This window comes from Varroa jacobsoni, unplaced genomic scaffold (assembly GCF_002532875.2).
Source record: "Varroa jacobsoni isolate VJ856 unplaced genomic scaffold, vjacob_1.0 scaffold_881, whole genome shotgun sequence".
In the NCBI taxonomy this organism is placed as follows: Eukaryota; Metazoa; Arthropoda; class Arachnida; order Mesostigmata; family Varroidae; genus Varroa; species Varroa jacobsoni.
This window is the reverse complement of record NW_019213783.1, coordinates 571,400-591,858: the sequence shown is the minus strand read 5'-3', so window position 1 is coordinate 591,858 and position 20,459 is coordinate 571,400. Positions and strand designations below refer to the sequence as shown.

Here is a 20,459-nt window from a genome sequence, read left to right as displayed (position 1 = left end):
TTGAAATAAACCATCTTGCAGAAAAGCTACGAACAGCCTCGTTAAGACACGTATTGATCTGTTTAGATTGTGGAACAAAGAGTTTATTTATGATTCTCATATTCTTCTCTCGAGCGGAGCCCCCCTTTTGTGTATTTTGCGTTTTATAATGCGTAGCTGGGTAGCTTTTTGGCCAACACTTTTTTATTATGGTAACTGCGCAATTGAAGGCTATTCTGGTAACTCTGGCAGATAATTTTCTACACCAAGAAGCCCTAGTTCGGCACGAAACGGTTCCGTAACAACGTAAGATCATATATTTATGTCCAACGTATCAAGAATTGCGCTCGCTCTGTGTTTGTATAGGCACCCTTTCTACGTTTCGAGCTTTATGTCTAGTATCGCTGTCAGGCATTTTATCAAACAGCTGGCTCCCGGTCCGAAACGAAGTGTGTCTATGCCCGTGTTCGAACCTACGCGACAAAGTCATGGAGTATAGATACTTTGAAGAAAGTTTAATTTTGCTATTAAACATCGAGTTGTCGGAAAGGCATTGGCGGTTTGTTTAGTTAGATGGCTTTAAAGTCATACGTTTCATGTAGTATGAATCGTTTCGGATTGAAAGCAAGACTTGTCGCTGGTAAAGTATGCTCAAATAGTTAGCACGCTTTCATTTCGGATTCAAAATAGAGCGAGTTAAAGATAAGTTAAAGTTCAGCAGAAATCCACTACATGTCACGATTTTATTACAGTAAACGCACAAATATTGCTTAGGCCCATAAAAAAAAAAGGTACTGTTCACGATCAAGATACGTTATCGGAAACACGGCCCAAGGAGGGTCGTGTAGTTTTCGTTCTAAAAATTTCTATACGAAACACTCCTCATAGTGGCCGAACAGTTTTCAAGAAAGTTGAGTAAATTATCCCGAAGGCTCAGCAAGACCAACGCATCAGGAGCCATTACGTCGCCAAGGGGCTGAACATTCATCACCAAACTTTTTTAAACCATCTGAAGAAAGTTGACTACAGAAAGAAGCTTGACGTCACACGAATTGACGCAATGGTATTTACTCGACAAAAATACGACAAAATCGCTTTGTTTATTTGTTTCTGGTGGATCTTGCACCTTCAGAATATCGTCTGTTTCGATCTCATCTCTGCATAACTCTTGTAATAGCTTTGATTTAGTTTCAATGGAGGCATGCGAAAATCAATCGTCACAATTTCTCATCAAGAAACTGCAGAAGTTACCTCGAAAAAAGTGTCTTTCTTTTAAGATAAGCTCATTTGTTCATATCGTAAAGTTCGTAATACTGTTTTTAAGAATCACTACTGTGCTATTGTATTTCAACCGGCCTCAGACTCGAAGGAAGCATATAGCTGGCTGTTTGTTAGCGGTGTAAAGCCCTGGCGGGAAAATCCTCAGAAAAGAGGATCGATGTGTTGACTATTTTCTCCCTCCTATATCCCACTAAAAAAAGGTCTTTCTTCAAAGAAGTTATCAGAATAGACTTTATTACAAAAGTTATATGGCAATTTTTTTCCCCATATCTCGTGGTTAGAATGGTTTGATCTATAAAAATATTTTTTTTTGACTCATTTAGACAATACCTTGTACAAATGTATTTTCGTAACAGAGCTGATAAAATGGAAGGATCTGTTTGTGTTGTAGCAGGGCTTCGTTCACCAGCTGCAAAAACGTTTATCGTGAATAACTGAAATTGGTGTGATGGTATTTACAAACAAAGATATGTGTATTGAAAATAGCAAAAGAATGCCAAGATGGGAATGGCGGCGATCACGATCCGTAGTAGATTACGAATCTGTTCCAAGTATCCATAATCTTCTTCGATAAAAATTTCTAAAGGCGTTCGTTGTTACGCGTAAAGTAAGAGATTGCACTTACTTCTTCTGAAGCTAACGGTAGAGATAATCTGAATGAAAGCTCTCAGTGCTTGATGATTTTTAACATAGACGTCTTGCCGGTGATGACATCTCGCTTTAAATCAGTTTCTTTTTACCAGCAATATGAATAATAGTAACAACAACAGTCATAATAAACAATACTTTACATCAGTCCTGTTTTGATTATTTAAGTTAGTTAGACGATGTGTCGAAAATACTGAAAGTTATTTCGGTGTCAATAGCAGTTAATGAGCTTCTATACTATAGATAAACTTTTCGAACTTCTAGCTTCGTAATACTTACACTCATAATCTGTTGTTGCTACGTGCCTATAGGCATTGAAGCAAGCGAAGTGGCTGACCGTTTATATTATTTCATAATCAACGTCCTCGTAAGAAAGTTTCTTGACGCACAAAAATTATGTTTCTAAGCTAAGACCTCTGAAAGTCACTAACTCTTCGTCAGGCTGGATGCTGTTGAATCTGTGATATTGTAGTGGGAAAGCTTCAGCCAGTTAGCTTTTTCCCTGCTTTACTCGGAGCATCGAAGCAATGAATCGACGCGCAAGTGGGTGCATGTTAGGGCAATACGCGACATGCAAAGTATAGACTCGGTAAGTTTACAACGTAAGCTGCTCTCTGTGCCGCCATGAAGATCGATGGAGTACCGCGCAAAACCTACTCGTCTGAATTGCGGCTAGCTAGATTCCTTGCAAAACTGCGCACTGAGCACTTATGTTTCTTCGACTCAGTCCTTACCGTATTGATACGCCGGTCAGAATAAAGACAACAAAAAGCCGTGTAAAAAACTCTTTTTCATTCAAAACAAAAATAGATATAAATATTTTACAGGAAAATCTACCTAGCCATTGGCAGCCTGACAGTGCGATATATATATATATATATATATATATATAATGGCACGTTTAAAAGTAAATTCTATAGAGGACGAAAATTCAATGATGTAATTTATTAAAAAAAAATAGATAAAAGATCAGCGCGAGGATAACGCACGTCAAACTGGAATGCACTGAATGCCCTTTTTAATATATTACTCTCCCTCGTAGGTGATCCTTTTTCAATAAAGTCGGTCGTGCTTCTTACGAGCTTCGGAGCTCATACTTATTACTCCTATTCAACCTAATGCCAAAGGCAAACTTTAATTTTTAAAGATATTATCGGCTACCCAAGATAAGGTTTTTGTATTGAAGCATTCCGAAACATCTTTTCGATCGTCATCGAGGATTGATAACCATGAATGGTTAGCAGCAGAAGTTCTATGCAACAAAAACACTATAGAACAGAAATACACGTTTCCTATCTAAGTTCTACGTTCTAAGTGCTGATTATCAGTACGGAGATAAATGATTATCTATTATAGGACCAGTATCTTTTAACGAAGTTAATTGTCGGCGTAAAAGTGACGCACATTTAGAAACATAGTATATTTGAGTCTGCACGAATTCAAAATACGCGGGCCGTAGATCGTAACTTCCTCAGCAGAGTCATCTTTAAATCCTTCAGGCAAGCATATTTAAAAGCACTGCCTTTATTAGAGGCACAAGGAAGCTACACCTGTTAATAATACACAACATATTCATTTTTGTTAATTAACAAGGAGTATAGCTTTACTTCAATGCTTCATATCTGAACAACTGGGGTAGCTGCATTTATCGTTCTGCTGCTAAGGTAGAAGCTGATCTAGGTCAGTTTCGCTTACCGTAATACCAGGATTCACAATTACGTGCTACGTTACACGTTGCCATGACGTGCTCTGAGCAACGTGGGTATAGATTCAGAACAAACCTTTGCTGTCGATTTGGAGCAGCGTTAGTGCGTCAAAATTATTTGCAAAATTAATTGGGCTCTCATTAAAATTACACAGTTGAATGCATTAGGTAGGTAGGTAGGTAGGTAGGTAGGTAGGTAGGTAGGTGCAGAGAGGGAGAGAACTGTTGATATTGCGTTGGTAACCGAAAAGGATTTTCAGCTCTTCGCCATCAAATGCCACTGTCTTGTAGGACCTCATCCAGTTGTATCTAACGTTTATAGTAATAGCTGAGACACTGAATTGTTCGAATAGAAAATTACACAAGGGCACGATTGCCATGTCACTGAAGAGCGGTTACAAAAAATACTCAAAAATCGGAAGACCTAATGGAATTGGTTGACATTAACAATTGAATATATGGTACATTTTCCTAATACCATTGTGTATAACATTCATCTACCATATTTCTGATGCTATGCTCTATTTTCAAGTTTACACAGGCCCAAGACCAGGTGGTAGCTGGAGAATAGATTCAAAAACGCTCGACCATACATGTAGTTTACACGTCCAAAACAGTAAAAATTATTCCGAAGTTTTGTCTTATCTAATCCTATCCACGGTCTGTAATTAAACTGCATTTAGGCGATGATATTTGATTCAGAGGATTGGTTTCGCAGCGTATCGTTGGGGGGTAGATGCGCCATCTTGACGATTTCGGTTGATATGGAAGATGACCAAAAATCGTTCTAATAAATTAGTTTATTAGAACGATTAACTTCACAAATGACTCAGATTAGAACCAATTCGATCGATTATAATGTGTCTAAATTGTGAGCTGTACACAAAATATTGTTCCATTATAAAAAGGGTCAGCTCGTATTGCTGCCCAGATAGAGCATCGTTACGAATTCCAGACTGCAATTTAGCTTAGAAGCCGTCTGAGAAGAATCTGAATTACTGTTTCCAGCAGCAAGATATATCCTGTTCCTAAAATCGCTGGACCCAGTGTGAATGCTTTAATTATTCATTAGACATTAGTGTACAGAAACTTCAGACGGTTGATAGCCATAGCAAACATTTTTATCGGTACAATTACATTAACGTTACAAATACATTAACAAGGCTATAGAGTAAACTTTGTCATGGGACGGAATAATTTCGAAAATCTTTTGGTAGGCATATATTTGCCTGTAGCTTTACACATTTGTTTTATAACGGTATTATTTCGGTCAGACCATAATTTTGTCAAAACAACGCTTGTAGAAGACGCATTTTAACAGAGTTGACGCCAATTGAAAATCAAAACAGTATTGCTTGAATGCAGAAAATCGTTGTAGAAAGCGACGATAAACTCGAAACGCAGACCGTGCAAAGGGAGGAAAACTGGATTTGGGATCCTTGTAAACTATGAAAATGTTAAATATCCGTCCGAAAAATAAGGACAAATTGGTGATGCAGAACGTTACCTACCGTAGACATAATCTACAAAAAGTATGTGTATATTTGGTCTTGTTGAGCAGCTATGCCCTATGGGGCAGTTATTTTTAGTACATTGACGGTAATCTCTTCGATGTTGATTGCACTGACTTACGGGCATTGCGTTGATACTCTTGCCGTAACGTGCTACCATTGCATCGTTGTATTGTTAAAATCGGTCGTCTATTAACAGATTTGAAAGTATGATTATGATTAATCCGTTTATGTACCACTAATACTCTATGTCTGTTTGCCAAAAATCAGCCCACGGATCAGGCTGATTCTTGACGGACCGCTAGAGTAAAACAGTAAATAGGGCTGCACGTAAGATCGAGTCGATCAGATCAACGTTTTTTTCCCGGCAGTAGGCAGTTTCTCATCGCATACAGCGTAATGGCAAGTTGGGCAAATCGGTCGTTGTTAGCGCTTTTTTTTGACCTTTTTCCCCGTTCCTCTTGGCAATTTTTTTTTGAGAAAAGAAGAAAGTTGTGAAGCCGATATTTTATCGAAGATTTATTTTCTGCTAACAAAATGGCAGCCGAACGTCTTCGTTTTTGATGTCAATTGAAAGCTCTGGCCAGACTGAACCGAAATGCTATAGATATTCCTATATCTAAGTTAGACACTTAAGCGTAAAAATTGTCAAAATTGGATTCGTCTCGTTCACTTGAAAACGATGCAAATGTTTTTTAAGCTACGTTTAAGTGCTTTTTTAAGCAAATTTTTAGTAAGTGTCTATTAGAAGGTTGTAGCGGCCGACCTAACGAACACTTTAGCTGAATAGTTTTTTTTTTTTTGAATGTATTTTCCTGTTGAGAAAGAGATATCAAAATATTGAAAATAGGTAAAGCACTGAATTGTCGACGTTTTTGACACCAACCGATAAATTTCGACAACAGGAGAAAAAAATACTATATACACAATCTTTAAGTATTTTTGAGTAGAATTTGCGAAAACTCTAACGGCTGCATCAGTCTGTCTATGCCAAATGAAAATATGGTTCGAGTAGTTTTTTGAACGAATTTCAAACGAATGCCAACTGAAAAAGGTACGTTTTTGTCAGGTTTTCTATCAATTATTTTTATGAAAAATGCTAATCCATCAAAAATTGATACAAATATTCATTATTAGCTAGCATTTAATAAAAAAATAAAAAGAATAAGCTTTGGTGACGTCTCAGAAATAGAATTAATAGGTTAGCCAATTTAATCAATCGTAGCGTGTGTTTGAGCTCTGCCGAAAGCAGACTCAATTGCGACTCATGTGCCTCCTTCAGAGACTATTTACGGTCGACCCTGTCTACGTGAATTTTGAAAAGAGAGTATATCGACCATTACCAAGAAATCCCGTAATCACGATACACAAAATTCAAATTGGCTAACCCTCTTAGCGAATATAAAAGAACAGGCTGCTGAGATAACTGCAATGGGGTAACAAGATAACTATTCATTTGTACCCGAACTGAGCTTTACGTTAGCTTAAGGGAACGGCTCGAATTAGGCAAATTAGGCGCGATGATCAGTCAGTTTAGTACATACTACTATTTAATTTTATATATATATATATATATATATACACAAATAAAATACAAACACATGAAACCCTTACTGGGTTGACCCAATTGCACTGGGCGACCCAATGCAAAGGTAGCGATGTCGAAAAAATATCATTTTACAGCTTTTACATTAATGGAAAAAACACCAATAGAGACAATGGTAACACTTTCTTACCATTGCTGGTGTATGTAAAAGATGTCACTTGAAATACCTGAAGCAGTTTGACGGTGCATCAAACCCCTCTACTGGCTTGTCACTTTGTCGTTATTCCCTGTTTTACCAGCAATTAACATATGTGCTTCTTATGATTTCTTTGCACTCTCATATCTTTCTAGAGCCTCTCCCAATGTTCTCCCTATTCGTTTTTCTATCTTGTAATCGCGATCGTTTTCTGCTCGTTACCTTTTCGTCCTTTTTTTGCTTCTGCACACTCCTTACTTTCAGTCATTTGCCTTTTCTGTCTCGCTGTTATATAATCTACTTCTGACACGGAGAGTAGGACATGGAGAATAGTAAAGATGTTAGATGAGTGGATTCTGAACTATTTTGAGCTTTCGACAGCGAATCTGGCCTTAAGGCACTCAAGTGTTTGGCGTTTGTTGTCCTTGTTGTTAAAGAGCCCACGTATTAGCAAGCATAACAATTCCTTATACACATACACGATCTAATTGGACATTTTCCATTTTTGCACGTAATCACCTGCAAGTTTGAATAGCTTCATAGTAATGCCTAGAAGAAGGTCGAATTTTATCGACGTCTTTCATGCCTATAGAGTATACAAACTAGTTCGTACCTTAAATGGCCTGATTAAGGGAAATTGTCCTTTCGGCTGTACCAAGAAAATGGTACCCAGATTCTTTCGTTACTACCACAATGGGATTTTCTTGTGCTTATCCGATTTCTGTGCACCTCAAATCAGAATTAATGACACGCTGTACACTACAAACGACGAGACAGTATGATAACCGTGGGTGGTTTCGTTCCATATTAGCGACATACAGTCTAAACGAAGCCTATCTGCAAGTATAGATGCAACGCATAAGCTATTGCACTCACTGTACAACGGTCTCTCCAGACCACTACAATAGATTAGGATTTTTTTTTTCTGCACGAAGCAAAAATTGTTCGTTATGCAAATGTAAAGGTATCTTCTTAGACTCTTGGTCGCTTCCAATGTATCGATTTCTCAGCAAATATATAATAAATGTATTCAAATATCTATATCGTAAGTTGCCTCGCATTCTATTTTGGTTGTCGCTTACTCTCGGCCCTATCGCAAGAAACACCTTCAACGTCTTCCTGGCATTTGACCACGACCGACGATCGGTTTTGGTAAGCACTAAATGTAATACGGCAGCAGGGAAACAGGCTAGGCCCTAACGTAAAATTTCGAAAAAATCCCGTAGACGAAATGACAGTCTATCGAAACGCTTCTATTCGTCACTGTCCGTAAATGTGATTTACTTTCAGTAGTAAGAAAATGGATTCCGAAATTGCAAATGATTGTGATTAATTTCACGGTAAATTACTTCATAAACTTGGCGAAATAACGTTCCGATATTACGTCAGCGGGTTTGCATACAAACATGTATCAAATACGTGCGGATACAAGAGAGAAACGTTTGCATGATACCTGTTCAAACTTATTTATAAAGAGCCGAAGAACTGTACACTATTATAGATAGGCATATCGATTTCAAGTCCATGGGCATGTCGGATAGTCAACTTCCTACTAGAATACGGATAATTTAAAACCAATTTACAAATAAACGCTACAATGAACATGTAGGTACGACGAAGGTGAGCCGTTTATGATTAGGACAGTCAACTAATTAGAATATTGTAAATTTCTTTGTATATAACGTTACACTAGACAATTGATATCTGTACAAGATTTTCGTGTATAGGAAAATTAGCTATGCGCATATAGGTACCTCAAGTTAACTACAACGCAGAGAAAAACTTCAAGACGACTATTTTAAGCTACAGTTCGTACAAGTTTATAGTTGACAAGAAATGAACGCCCGATTGTACTTCATCGTACGTTTTTAATCTGAAGCTGGCGTAAACCCGATAAATGGAAAGATCAGACCATTCCTTTATAACCCAGATCCTCGGATCAATATGCGAACGATTTCTAACTGTCCCTATAAAGATTTAGTCTTGAATCGCTCATGTACACGTATTCACTGTTGTTTTTGCTGGACTTTTTCTGTCCATATGTAAACGGACCATCCTTGGTCTCCTGTTCTGACCCTAACAAGCTTCCTATATATAACATTGTATAGGAGTTAGTAGTCGCTGAGCTTCGTGGTCCTGAGCATTTTTATTCATTAGGACTACCATATTCATATCAGCCTAAGCTTCATATATATATATATATATATACTGCTAACGCGTTTTCTAGACCGCATATTTGCTAGTATTTTGCTCGTCTGTATTGCAGCTGGTACAGCCGTAAACAGGCTTGCATTCCCCCGCTGATTTGCGATTCTACTGGGCTCAAGAGGGCACTTGAACGATGTCCCTCAAACGTCTGCGAACGGCATCGATTCGCTCTCGATTTGTTGTTTTTAATTTTTCCAGCTCAAATATTTCTATTTCGCAGTTTCTAAATGATCCTTTAATGGTGAACCGTTAACTCTTGATAACACTCGACTCAACATGTAAACATTCAGTAGGATTTAAAACAACAAATGTTTCCCTAAACAATAAACGATCGGAAGCTTGTAAAAAGTTTTTCAGTAACCTGCGTTCCAATAGAAGGTACCCCGAGAGAATGCAGCTTTGCCGAGAAGTGGAAAAGTCCAGTAATAGATAGACGCGTACAGACAGTTTGCTTGCAATGCTCACATAGAAACTTGAATAGAATTACATTTCGGTCAAAAAGGGTGTATATGTAGCTTGGAACATGGCATAAGGTGCGGAATGATTTACTTAAAAATCGAATCATCTGCACTATGCTGAAGCACTACATCAACTTTTTTTTTATTTTACATAAGCAGAAAAAAGGACAAAACAACAATAACTTCCGCTCCATCTTGGCTACTTTAAAGTTAGCTCTTTCCCTACCGCCAAGCTTACTTTTACTCTAAATGGTGAGCCGTTTCCTCAACCTCTGAACGGCTCACACATTAATGCTAACAACACGCACTGAGGCTAACGATATCTGTCTAACATGTCGCATTTCAAATGGTCGTAACTTTTTCCCGAGAACATTACACGTTACTAATTATGGTAATCATCAAGCAATTAGATGAGTCCCGAATCTCACCTTACTCTAGTTATGACTTGATGTAACAATATAACACCTATTCAAGAAAAATTAAAGTTAAACTGTGCAAGATAGTCGCCTGTTTTGACATTATGTTTCCGCTAGCTAAGTGCCATATGCGATGAATGATATTTTTTCCCAGAGACGTAATGCTCTTCGAAATGACCTTTGCGTTTCTCACCACAGCCGAGCTCGTTCAAGGTCGCAGGCCCCACTATCGATAAACTCGCAATACCAAGAGCTGAACGAATAATAATAGATAGTTTATCCGATGGTTCCCAATCAAGAAACGTTCACCGACTATTTGCCGTGATGTATATTCATGACCGGAATCATGGATTACCCATGTGTTCAGCGGACTTATTGCAATGGCGCAATGGACCCACGTCAGATTATAAGCGTGGTTCCTACGTATAACTCAACTATAACATGAAACGCATAGGATGAATCGCTTGTACTCACTGATCGACGTTGCTTAAGCTGATTGATACCGCTATTCGGTATGCGACACCAAAGGGACTTATTCCTCAGAGCGAAGGTGATGACCACTCTAATAATTAGCTTCGTGATCATTCTACATATTCAATATCACAATAACGACGACGACGACGACGACTACTGCGGTCCGTCTGCTAATTCTAATAGAAAGTGGTAATGTTGTGGGCCCAGTTCCAAACAAAACAGGCTGTTGACTGTGCCAATTCATACCCGTGACGACATACGGCGCTTGTTGGAAACGTACTAGAAACAGCGATCTAGATCTAGCGGCCACTAGCGAAGAAGAGAAGCGGGGGTCCAAGCAGGTAATCCTGAAAAGATGCCATGCTTCCATATAATTTTTTTATAACAGACGAATTTAGTGGGACTACGTTGGCTTGTTGGCTCGATTGCTCTTCGAAGAGTTCGATGGGACGGCGTATTAGATAGACAATACGTAGCCTAATGTTTCTGTGATGTAAGAGAATATTGATCGAACTGCCTACGGCAGTCCAGGGGACATTTAGTCATCACCGAATAGACGGGCTGTTTCAAAACCCTTAGCCGAGGAGATACTCTATGATGAGTATGAATGCCGGATAAGACGTTTTCCTTCATAGTCGCTGTGAGGCGAGAGTACACAACTAAAAAGAATACTCGTATACAATATGAGTAGATTCTGTTACATTAGGTTCGATATCAGTCTCTGTCCAGTTCTATGGTGTCCAGCATAGCTGCTAAACAAGACGCTTTCTTCATTCGATTCGTATGTAATTGGTGCTCATAGCTTTACATCATGGCATTATCAGAAACTGTAAATCAAGCCGAAGAGTACTTACTCGGGCCGTAAAGGACAAATCCAAACTCAGCCATGCATACATGTTGTCAAAAATCGAGGCGTGAAGTAAATTGGGAAAAAAAAAAAATAAAAATAGGTCCGAGAACAGATTTAAGAAGCGAAGGCCTATTTAGTTTTATCTCTATCTAATTGTACTCTATAAATCAGCCTTTTAAAATGCTCGCTGTTCTCATATGCCTCTACTACTACTACTACTACTACTACTACTACTTGTCCTTCGTATTTACTGAGCTCGCTCTCACGTCACCTATCCCATATGAAACATCCATAGTTCGTGTCCTATACCTGTCGTGAGAATCGAGCCAATAATTTCAACGCGTAGTGAAATAAAGATGCAAACAACTTTTCAAATAACAGGTTTCTTATTCCCTAGTCTGTATTTGAAGCATTACTGTTGGGCGCAATCTTGCTCAAGCGTAAACATAACAGAAACACAATAGTGGCTTGAAGATTCCGTGGAACGCAATGATCCTTTCCTCAGTTGATATAACTTTCTCTTTGCCTTCAATTCTGAGTTGGGTGCCAAAAGTTTGAACACCGACTATAAACATAACACTGCCTATTGATACGGTCTATTTCTTCCTCCTCTAATTGGGGTCCCTTTTCAGCAACCTCCATAGGTGACAAGGGGGTTAACGCGTCCCGTCGCTGCGGTTACAAGTTTTGTGTAATTGAATTCTATGCACGATGCTTTTAACAGGTTTCTCCAGCTTCTCTCTGTGCACGCACCCCCTTTCCATCCTACGTCGCCGTGCGACATATCGGGCTGATTTAGATAGCGACAATCTCAAGAAATGATACCAGACATACGTTACTTGTATAGGTGTGATAATAGGCAGAATTGTAAACACTTTGCCGTTAGGCCGGAGCATATGATCCCTACGCAATAAACGTAGTTCCTGTTCACTTACGTACCTGATCTATTAGGCAGACCAGTGCCTTGTCCTAAGTTCAACCGTAAATTATACGCACGACAAAATATTTAAATCATGTAACGTCCTTTTCGCCATAGATTAGGAAAATAAATATCCATCAGTCACAACGAATGAGGATTTTACATAAATCGCAGATAATTATTTGTGAAATCATAGATACGGTCTTCTCAATGATAATATGATAAAGTTTGGATAGACTCATGTTGAAGACAAATTCCACTTACTTAATCCGAAAAGGTAGAATAAAGTTACATGGCCACTGACCGAGGCGAGTCTACGTATAACAGAAGTTTATTACCGCGATGTCTTTGAGCTCAAAAAGATACATGGCTGTACTGGGCAACCAACCTAGTGATTACATCAAAGGATTGGATCAAAAAGAAGCTGTTCGTGTATGATTAGAATCGAAAGGGGTTAAATGAGGTTTGCAGTTTTTTAACTTTTACTATAAGGATATAACGGCTGCTATGCATAGCTATACATCAGCACACGCACAAATGAATTGCTCTAGCTAGCCTATAATATGCGTCGTAAGTTCCATAGATCAATATTGTATCTACGTACACTTCTTATCAGACTTCACAGGTGATAATAGATTGAGAAAGGAAAGACACTGCTGGCCGTGCCATAAATAAAATAGCCTCGTTCACGAAATGCCGTAAATTTGTGCAATTATAAAGCGACCCCATTTAAAATGGTCAGACTTCAGCTAGCTAATGCCAAATCACAACTGACCAAGTTGTTCTATACTTTGCCTATACGAACACTCTACAAAGCTCCAGTCAATCTATTGATCTCCTAACGATAACGGCAGAGATATGACGATGAAAAACGTTGCAGGGCCAGAGGGACACGCATGGAGGTTGCACACTACGGCGGTGAAGGTCGACGCGCACAAGGAATTCTGTGGTCGTATCCAAAGAAATCCCAGAGCCGAAGCCCTGTTTCAGGTTGATAATCTATCGAGGAAGAAAAGCTGTTTAGATAATGATTTTTTTTTTTTTGTAGATACGCACCATATGTGTATGTACTTGTTCAATAAAAGTGTGAAAAAAACGAGCTCGTTCAACTTAACGTTGAAACGCAACATCGTTCTGTTGCTGGTGCCAGTAGACCTAAATTGTGATAACTAAGAACAATTGCTATTATACACCATACGTAAGGGTTATCATGCATTAAAAACGTTGTAAATTTCTACAGTTTTGCTAGTATCTTTACGGTTCCTCTGCTGTCCTGTACTTGGATGTTCCCGCTAGAGCAAGGGTTCGATTGGTTATAACGAACGACCGTCTACAAATGATTATATAAAGAAGGTTGCCAAAAGCAATATATTGCGTGCAGCTTTTAAGCCAGTTACATATCGAAGGTATATGTGAGTAGTCGCGCTACCATAGAAATCTCGCTGACAAAGAACAGCACTTCAAAGACTAATAACGGCACGATCTCCATTACTTCTCCTGTAGATCGCCTGAGTTCAAGTGCAGTCTCATACGTTTACGACGCAGTAGCAATAGCAGCTGGTCCGGACGCGCCGTACCTTATATTATCGTTTCTCTCTGCTTTTATTTTTCTTTTACAGCAGTAGAGTGAATCGGACAATAACATGGTTTATCCGTGAACGAAAGGCAAGGAAAACGCGGATTCGATATGTGCGCCTTTACGTATCGAAATATGAGAGTTCGTTTCTGTTCTCTTCAAAAGGATATTTGATCAATTTTATTTCCCAATATCCGGACGGTTACGTCTACGATGTACACTGACTGGGTATTAGTTTTACGTAAAATAATATTTAAAGGAGATAAAAAGGGACAACTTCAATCTTTATGCAGTATCTAAAAGTGATCTTGCTATTCTTATGAATCGTGTGTCCCTTGGTTTTTTTTTCTTTTCATTAAATCATTACCCTCTTTAGACGCATCTAGCCTCGGTTTTCTTGAAGTATTTTTCTCGAGCTGATTTCACGGATAGTTTGGCATATACGAGTCGAAGAAGGGCAGCTACCACTATCGTATGCTAAGTGAACAAATAATGGTTTATTTACTGTCAATGTTGAGTATAATTAAATTGAATAATGTAGGTTTTTATAGATAGTTCGGATGGTTCGGTTCGGTTCGATTGCCGACGTCTATCATGAAAGAAGTACGCGCCTTATTGAATAATTGTTGACTGATGATAATTAGGCTATGAGTACGTACCTATGGTAACCATAGTTGGATCAGCAGGGGTAAGGCCGCCTCCGCGAGTAGTCAACGGTACTAACAGAGATCGGTGTCACTTATCTTACACCAGCGTCGCCACTGTGACCGCATCGACCGGTGGCTTAGCTGGCAACTGACTATGTCATCTTCTCTGTCCTCTTTTTCCCTTTTTCGGCACTGCTGCTGCTCAAAGTTATATAAAACGACCTGTCGACCAGAGAGCTTGCTTGTCTGATCATCACCATTCTCATCAACGCCACCACCAAAGCTTACCTTTCTCTCTACCGAGAATCGCGAGACGGACCACGAAGTCCAGGCCCGCAGGGGAAGCGAACAAAACAAAGTCTTAGATGGCAGGACGTGAAATCCCTAAGGGAGTTACTCCGGAAATTTGGGGAAGTGTCATGACTCGATGCGGTCATGGCTCTCCTGTTGCATTACCATAGATCTAACTAACCAAGGTCCAACGTCGCGGCAGCACGGGAGTCCCGGATAAAATGAGATGGGATATCACGCGTCAGCCCTAGTCACCTAAGCGACCGGACGTCATCACGTCTCATTTTTCAATATTCGAACGGTGACAATGGCAGTACGTCGACGCGGTCGACCTAAGGCGTCTCAGTTACGAGATGGGTATGCTCAAACATCGTCAATACATTTATCCCGCTCATCGACTTTGTGTAGGCCGAATGGCAACTCCAGTTCATCTTTAACGATCTGCCAATAGTTTTCTAGATAGCCATCCACAGTGGTAGGGCGAATAACTAAAGGAGGAGCTTTAATAATCCGAAAAAAAAATCAAATAGGATCTACTTAGCGATTAGGAAGTTGGAATATATTGAAGAAAGCCTTAACATGTTATAGATCATGACTATTAGGAAGCATGCTGACACTCCACAGAGGCTTAGTGCTCGCCAACTGCCCTCTACCTATACGATGCGCTGACTTAACATAAGAACAGAAAGCGTTTACCACATTATTCGGTTCAAAACGTTCGGCATTGCGGAAGCCATATATCATTTGCCAATACGGTACGTTGCTGACCCGGTAAAACGGTAAAAAAGAAGCTCATAGCACTATTGGATCATTATGTTACTATGGGCTGGCTTGAGTACTAATTTTATAAATCCCGCTAAACAAAATACTCATTTAGCTGTCAGATGGATTCGGTTTTCATGTGTGGGATTTCATAAATGGACATATTTAGAAGGGAACAAATTTACCTGTCTTATTAGTTATGTATTTACAACCAAACCTAAATGAAGTTATGAATAACAATAGCAAAAATCATAATCACAGTATTACTAAAAAGAGCTGTTTTACGTACAAAAATTAATATCAACATGCTTCAAGATCTATTGCAAAACATCGAAATAAATTCCACGAAATTTGATAACCCCCTGTCCCGTCCCCCCTACTTGTCTACACCTTTGGCTGATTAGAAGCTGCGGGATAAAAATTTGAAAAATATTATACTTATAGCGCTTTTTTTTCCATGACAGTGTGAATTTAACGAGAGCAATATCAGAAGGTTGAGCGAGAATATCAATCGAGACGGTGTTCAGTTTTGATACGACGAAATGTCACGGGGCACAATTTCGAAAACTCTTTCCATCATTCAAAAACAGTCTGCCAATAATGCTGGATAGACGCGGTGGGCTCAAGGCAGTACCCTATCAACGGACCTTGATATTGTGCGGGTTATGCATGACTACATTATGAACAAAGGCATGCCCATTGAAGTACAGCAAGGGTTGCGGCGTTTTATATTCTAATATCAATGAAGAATTGGCGTAGTGGTATAATAATTTCGTTGGTGACAGTAAGAACCCATTGAGATCGTATAATCTAACAATCACAAATCATTAACGATAACGACACCGATGGCAAGCTAGGGCTTCTAACTAAAATTGCCGTACGCCACCTGTATACTGAGCAAACACCTCGACAAGTAAGTTATGATTTATTTATCTCTTATGTGCGTTGTTTTGCACATACCATTTACATGTACACGAAAATCTTTAACTTAATTTAAGGCAGCTAATTTGAGCCGAGCCAATTTTTTTCAAGCCACGAAGCTATTGTAGTAGTCTGTAGATTACTACCTGGTAAATTCGGATAAATCTACCTTAAGTGAAAATGGGTGTTAAAGGTATAAGGGTTACGGGCCCACTCCTTATGGTCCTCAAAATCTTAACTTTGAGCATCTTGTTGTTGAAGAAGCCATTAGCATTGGTGTGTTAGATGCCCTGGCAAGTGAAGGAGTTACGAAGTAGATGAAGAGACAAAAGAAGAAATGAGATATTTAAACATAATATACACTATTAAATAAGACATTATGAAATTAATAGTGCGCAAGATGGAAAAGCAGGAAAGCCATTGGAGAAATTAAGGTCATTGTTTAACTTAACTCACTGCCCAAATGTTAAACAAGAATGACTAAGACTTTCGCTGTTGTTCTCTTATGTTTTCCTAATACACTTCACTACCCGTTCGTTTCTAGATCTTCTTTTATCGAGGACGCCATTTAGGATTTGAAGTGAGCAAGATTTTATTGATAAAGAACAATGAAGTAGTGATAACGAAAGGTAGCCATGATCTTTTATTACTCCTGAGTCATCTATGACGATTTCAGTAAAGTCGGTACACAACCGAACCTTATCATGACAGAAATGCATGTATCTACCATAATTTTGAGTAGTAATTTAAAAACAGCTTCAATTGGACTATTCAACTTCTTCCGAGAACCATGCAGGATAAACATGCGGAACGTTTTTAAAGCAATTTATTTGCTTTTTTTTTTTTATTTATTTATATACACATGTTAACATGCATAAGCCATGTTAACGTGGACTTTTATTTGAAAAAGTGGAGCTATTACTGTTGCTATTACTAGCAACATATAAATGTTGTGCAAGTGTCAATTTTTCTATAAGTTCACCGAAGATACCAATGAGGTTCTACTGAAGATGCTTATTTTTCTATTATAAGCCGCGACTTTTTAAAGATTCGCATATTACTAGTACAAAACAGAACCAATTACAAAGCCTGCGATTATACGAAAGTAATTCCATGTGCAGACGGACTCATAAAACCTATAAATTTGTTCCTTAACAGGTTACACCGCCAAAAAAGTAATGGACTACAGAGTTTGCGACTGCTGATCTTAGATGAACATATCCAACATTGGAACTATAATTGCATTGATTAAATTTGGCCAAAGGTAACTTGTGATTGTTGATCGAGCATGAAGTTAGTGCTTACTGTATTACCATGCATCACATCGTTGACCTATGACATTGCCTTCAACTACTTAGCAACGAAATTGGAATATATGATTGTCAGATACTAATTGTCTATGTTTTTTTTGCATTTTTGTAGCCCGTCGCGGCTTCCTATTCGCAGTTCTCCTGATTGTGAAGTCGGGTGACATCATGCGTCCTGTTGTCGTTCTTATTATCCTATTTATAGCGACAAGCTTCAGTAAGAAAAACTACACTGGTAAGTAGCTGGAGTCTGTCTTAACCTGTAATTTAGGTTACCGTTGTATAAAGCATTCTCAGCACAAACACGCAGCCATGGACATCTAGATATAGCGTCTGCTGTAAACTGAGTGTTTTATTATGATGTATTTTAAAGAAAGATCATCGGCCAAATTTGGAAGGCTAGCCAACTTGCTAAAGTACTTTTAAATAACATGCCCACTAAGTATTATTGCATTTATTGTTGAATCTTGTAGTGTGCATCCTTGAGCGCTTCAATAAGGCCCTGAAGAAAAGTAACGAAGTTCAAAACATCCAACAATGTATTGATGAGTTTAGACGTACTCTTGTCTCTTATATGTAAGTATATACATGATTTTATTTCATTGTTTTGATTCAGTTTTTGTTTGATGAGTTTATGTAAGCTACTCCAATATATTAACCGTTTTTTTTTTTTTTTTTTTAGTCTGCCTAAAAGTAGGGACAGGCCAGAGTACTTGCGAGGGTCATTCCTGATGGCGGAGTCAGGTCGTGTGATAAACAGCGAAGTCAAGCACTGTATGGATGAGAAAAAAGTCCCGAGTTACCCGCAACAGATGGTTGTAAACGTAGAGTTGATTGAGGCAGTTTTAAATGTAATAAATGAAGAAACTGCAAAAATTTGCAATGAGAGAAATGCCTCGACGACCAGCTAAAATAGCCCTAGTGCTAGAGCCAGTAATATAATATTAGAAAATGTTGATACTAAATATAATAAACATCACTGAAGACACTGTCAAGCATTTTTTGCGCAACCCAATTACCTACTTGGTGACCTAGGAATCAGATGCGCTTCAATGGAAGAACACGGTTTCTATATATCGTAACCGTGCGATGTGTATAATAGGTTAATATCAACTTATAAATAAAAGTTGATGAAAAACTTATGTAAAAGGTAAAAAAATGTTATGTAGGCGCACAGTGAGTGGCCAACAAGTGCTCGTTCATGCTAGTCAACGACAATTGTTAGTTGAAGAAGGATTCATTTGTTTCCATATCATACGTATATAGTGATTATTGTATATATATGAGGGAGGAAATGTTGTTTCCATATCATACGTACATAGTGATTGAGGAAATGTCGCGGTCATTGCCCGCCGGGATTCCCATGGGTAGGGCGGTGGAAAAATTCGTAAAACTTAACCAGATTATTTGCGAGGAAAGTATAACGCTTAGAGAGAAGAGTTCGGATTTTATTACACCTTAAGGAATTCCTTTTAAGGCGTCGATTACAGCATAACAGTTCTAAAGGCTAGAGGGTGATCAGCATTTGTTTCAAGTAATGGGAATAGAAGTATAATAGCCCTTAATAGGGTGTCGTTTTTCTTGGTTATGGAGCCCAGCCACATACGATTATGTAGAGGAAGCTTATCTGTATTTCGACTTTCAACGTCAATAAAAAAAAAGTTCAAGTACTGAGGTATCTAGTCAGAGATTAGGCGACATTACCTTGACTCTCAAATAACAACCTTCCCATGTTAGTTGAAATATTGATTTTTTCGGAAAAACTATAAGTAAGGAAAACGGGTGGAGTTTTTCTCCTTTAGTAACAGTTATTTTCTGTGCAAGTGTGCAGATAATTATGTTATTACATGAGTTACATCTCAAAGCGCAATAATGTTATTTCGTTTTCATTCACTTCGTCAAAATTTACGATATATTGGGGCAAATCAGAGATATCCAGTAGTCGTCGTGATTTGACGATTCCTATATGCCAATAAATACCGAAATTCTCATTTTCCATCGTAGACGGATATTCGGGAGAGGTAATAAGTCAAATCGTCGTAATCGCAAGACTCCACATGAGATCAGCATAACTAGTCTTACACTGTCAAGCTTCAACATTTCTCATGCCGGTACAACAGTGAGAAGTGTATATTTGCTATTCGTCCGGCACCGTACCAAAATGAGTGTACTCCCAAACCCCCAGAACGTAATCTCAAATCGTGTGCGCTGACAAATCACTTTTGTCGCGGTGAGGAACTTCGCGAAAGATACCTATTTCGCACTCTTTAGATGTTAAGCAAGGAACACGAGTTTATGCCGATCTTTTACATGTGGTACTACTCACTACTTACAAGGTCGCTCAACGTCTCGTAAGTTCATGTGCAGCGATGACATAACTGTGCTTATCACTCTGCTTCATTCAGCGAAAACCGTTTGTATAGCTTCATCTAAAGGCTTTGCCACGTTCCTCTTTCAACGAACTCCCAAATAAAGCAAACGCTAAGCTCTCTTTTTGTGTGTTAATCTGACGGCTAACTTCGATCCATCGCTTCTTCGAGCTCCATCGAGAGCGACTCCTAGTGTCAATACCAGCCATTCGAACAGCTCAACGGCACATCTTCCCAAAACGAGACAGATCGGCTTGGGCTTTGAATCACAAATGAAGTACTAAAAGACATTGCCAAAGTTCCTACTAACAACTTCCAAATTAGGCACTTAAAACGAGTAACTGGCCAACGAACAAAAATGGTCAGCCTTCCGAGCACTTTTACAATCGTGATCA

The 20,459-nt window shown here is 38.8% G+C and overlaps 1 protein-coding gene across 1 annotated transcript; it reads left to right on the top strand.

Annotated features, from left to right (window-relative positions):
- The first annotated feature begins 16,055 nt into the window (after positions 1-16,055).
- On the top strand, positions 16,056-18,693 carry LOC111264622 (uncharacterized). Its single transcript, XM_086970138.1, has 5 exons — positions 16,056-16,380; positions 17,547-17,652; positions 17,811-17,930; positions 18,169-18,271; positions 18,378-18,693. The coding sequence occupies exons 3-5, from the start codon at positions 17,864-17,866 to the stop codon at positions 18,604-18,606; spliced, it is 399 nt and encodes a 132-aa protein (XP_086826264.1). The 5' UTR covers positions 16,056-16,380; positions 17,547-17,652; positions 17,811-17,863; the 3' UTR covers positions 18,607-18,693.
- The last annotated feature ends 1,766 nt before the right edge of the window (positions 18,694-20,459 follow it).

What these genes read in the sequence shown, in the direction of transcription:
- LOC111264622 (XM_086970138.1), top strand. Translation starts at nt 17,864, where the DNA reads ATGCGTCCTGTTGTCGTTCTTATTATCCTATTTATAGCGACAAGCTTC. An exon ending in CAGTAAGAAAAACTACACTG is followed by an intron (nt 17,931 to 18,168) that starts GTAAGTAGCTGG and finishes TGAATCTTGTAG; the next exon opens with TGTGCATCCTTGAGCGCTTC. An exon ending in CGTACTCTTGTCTCTTATAT is followed by an intron (nt 18,272 to 18,377) that starts GTAAGTATATAC and finishes TTTTTTTTTTAG; the next exon opens with TCTGCCTAAAAGTAGGGACA.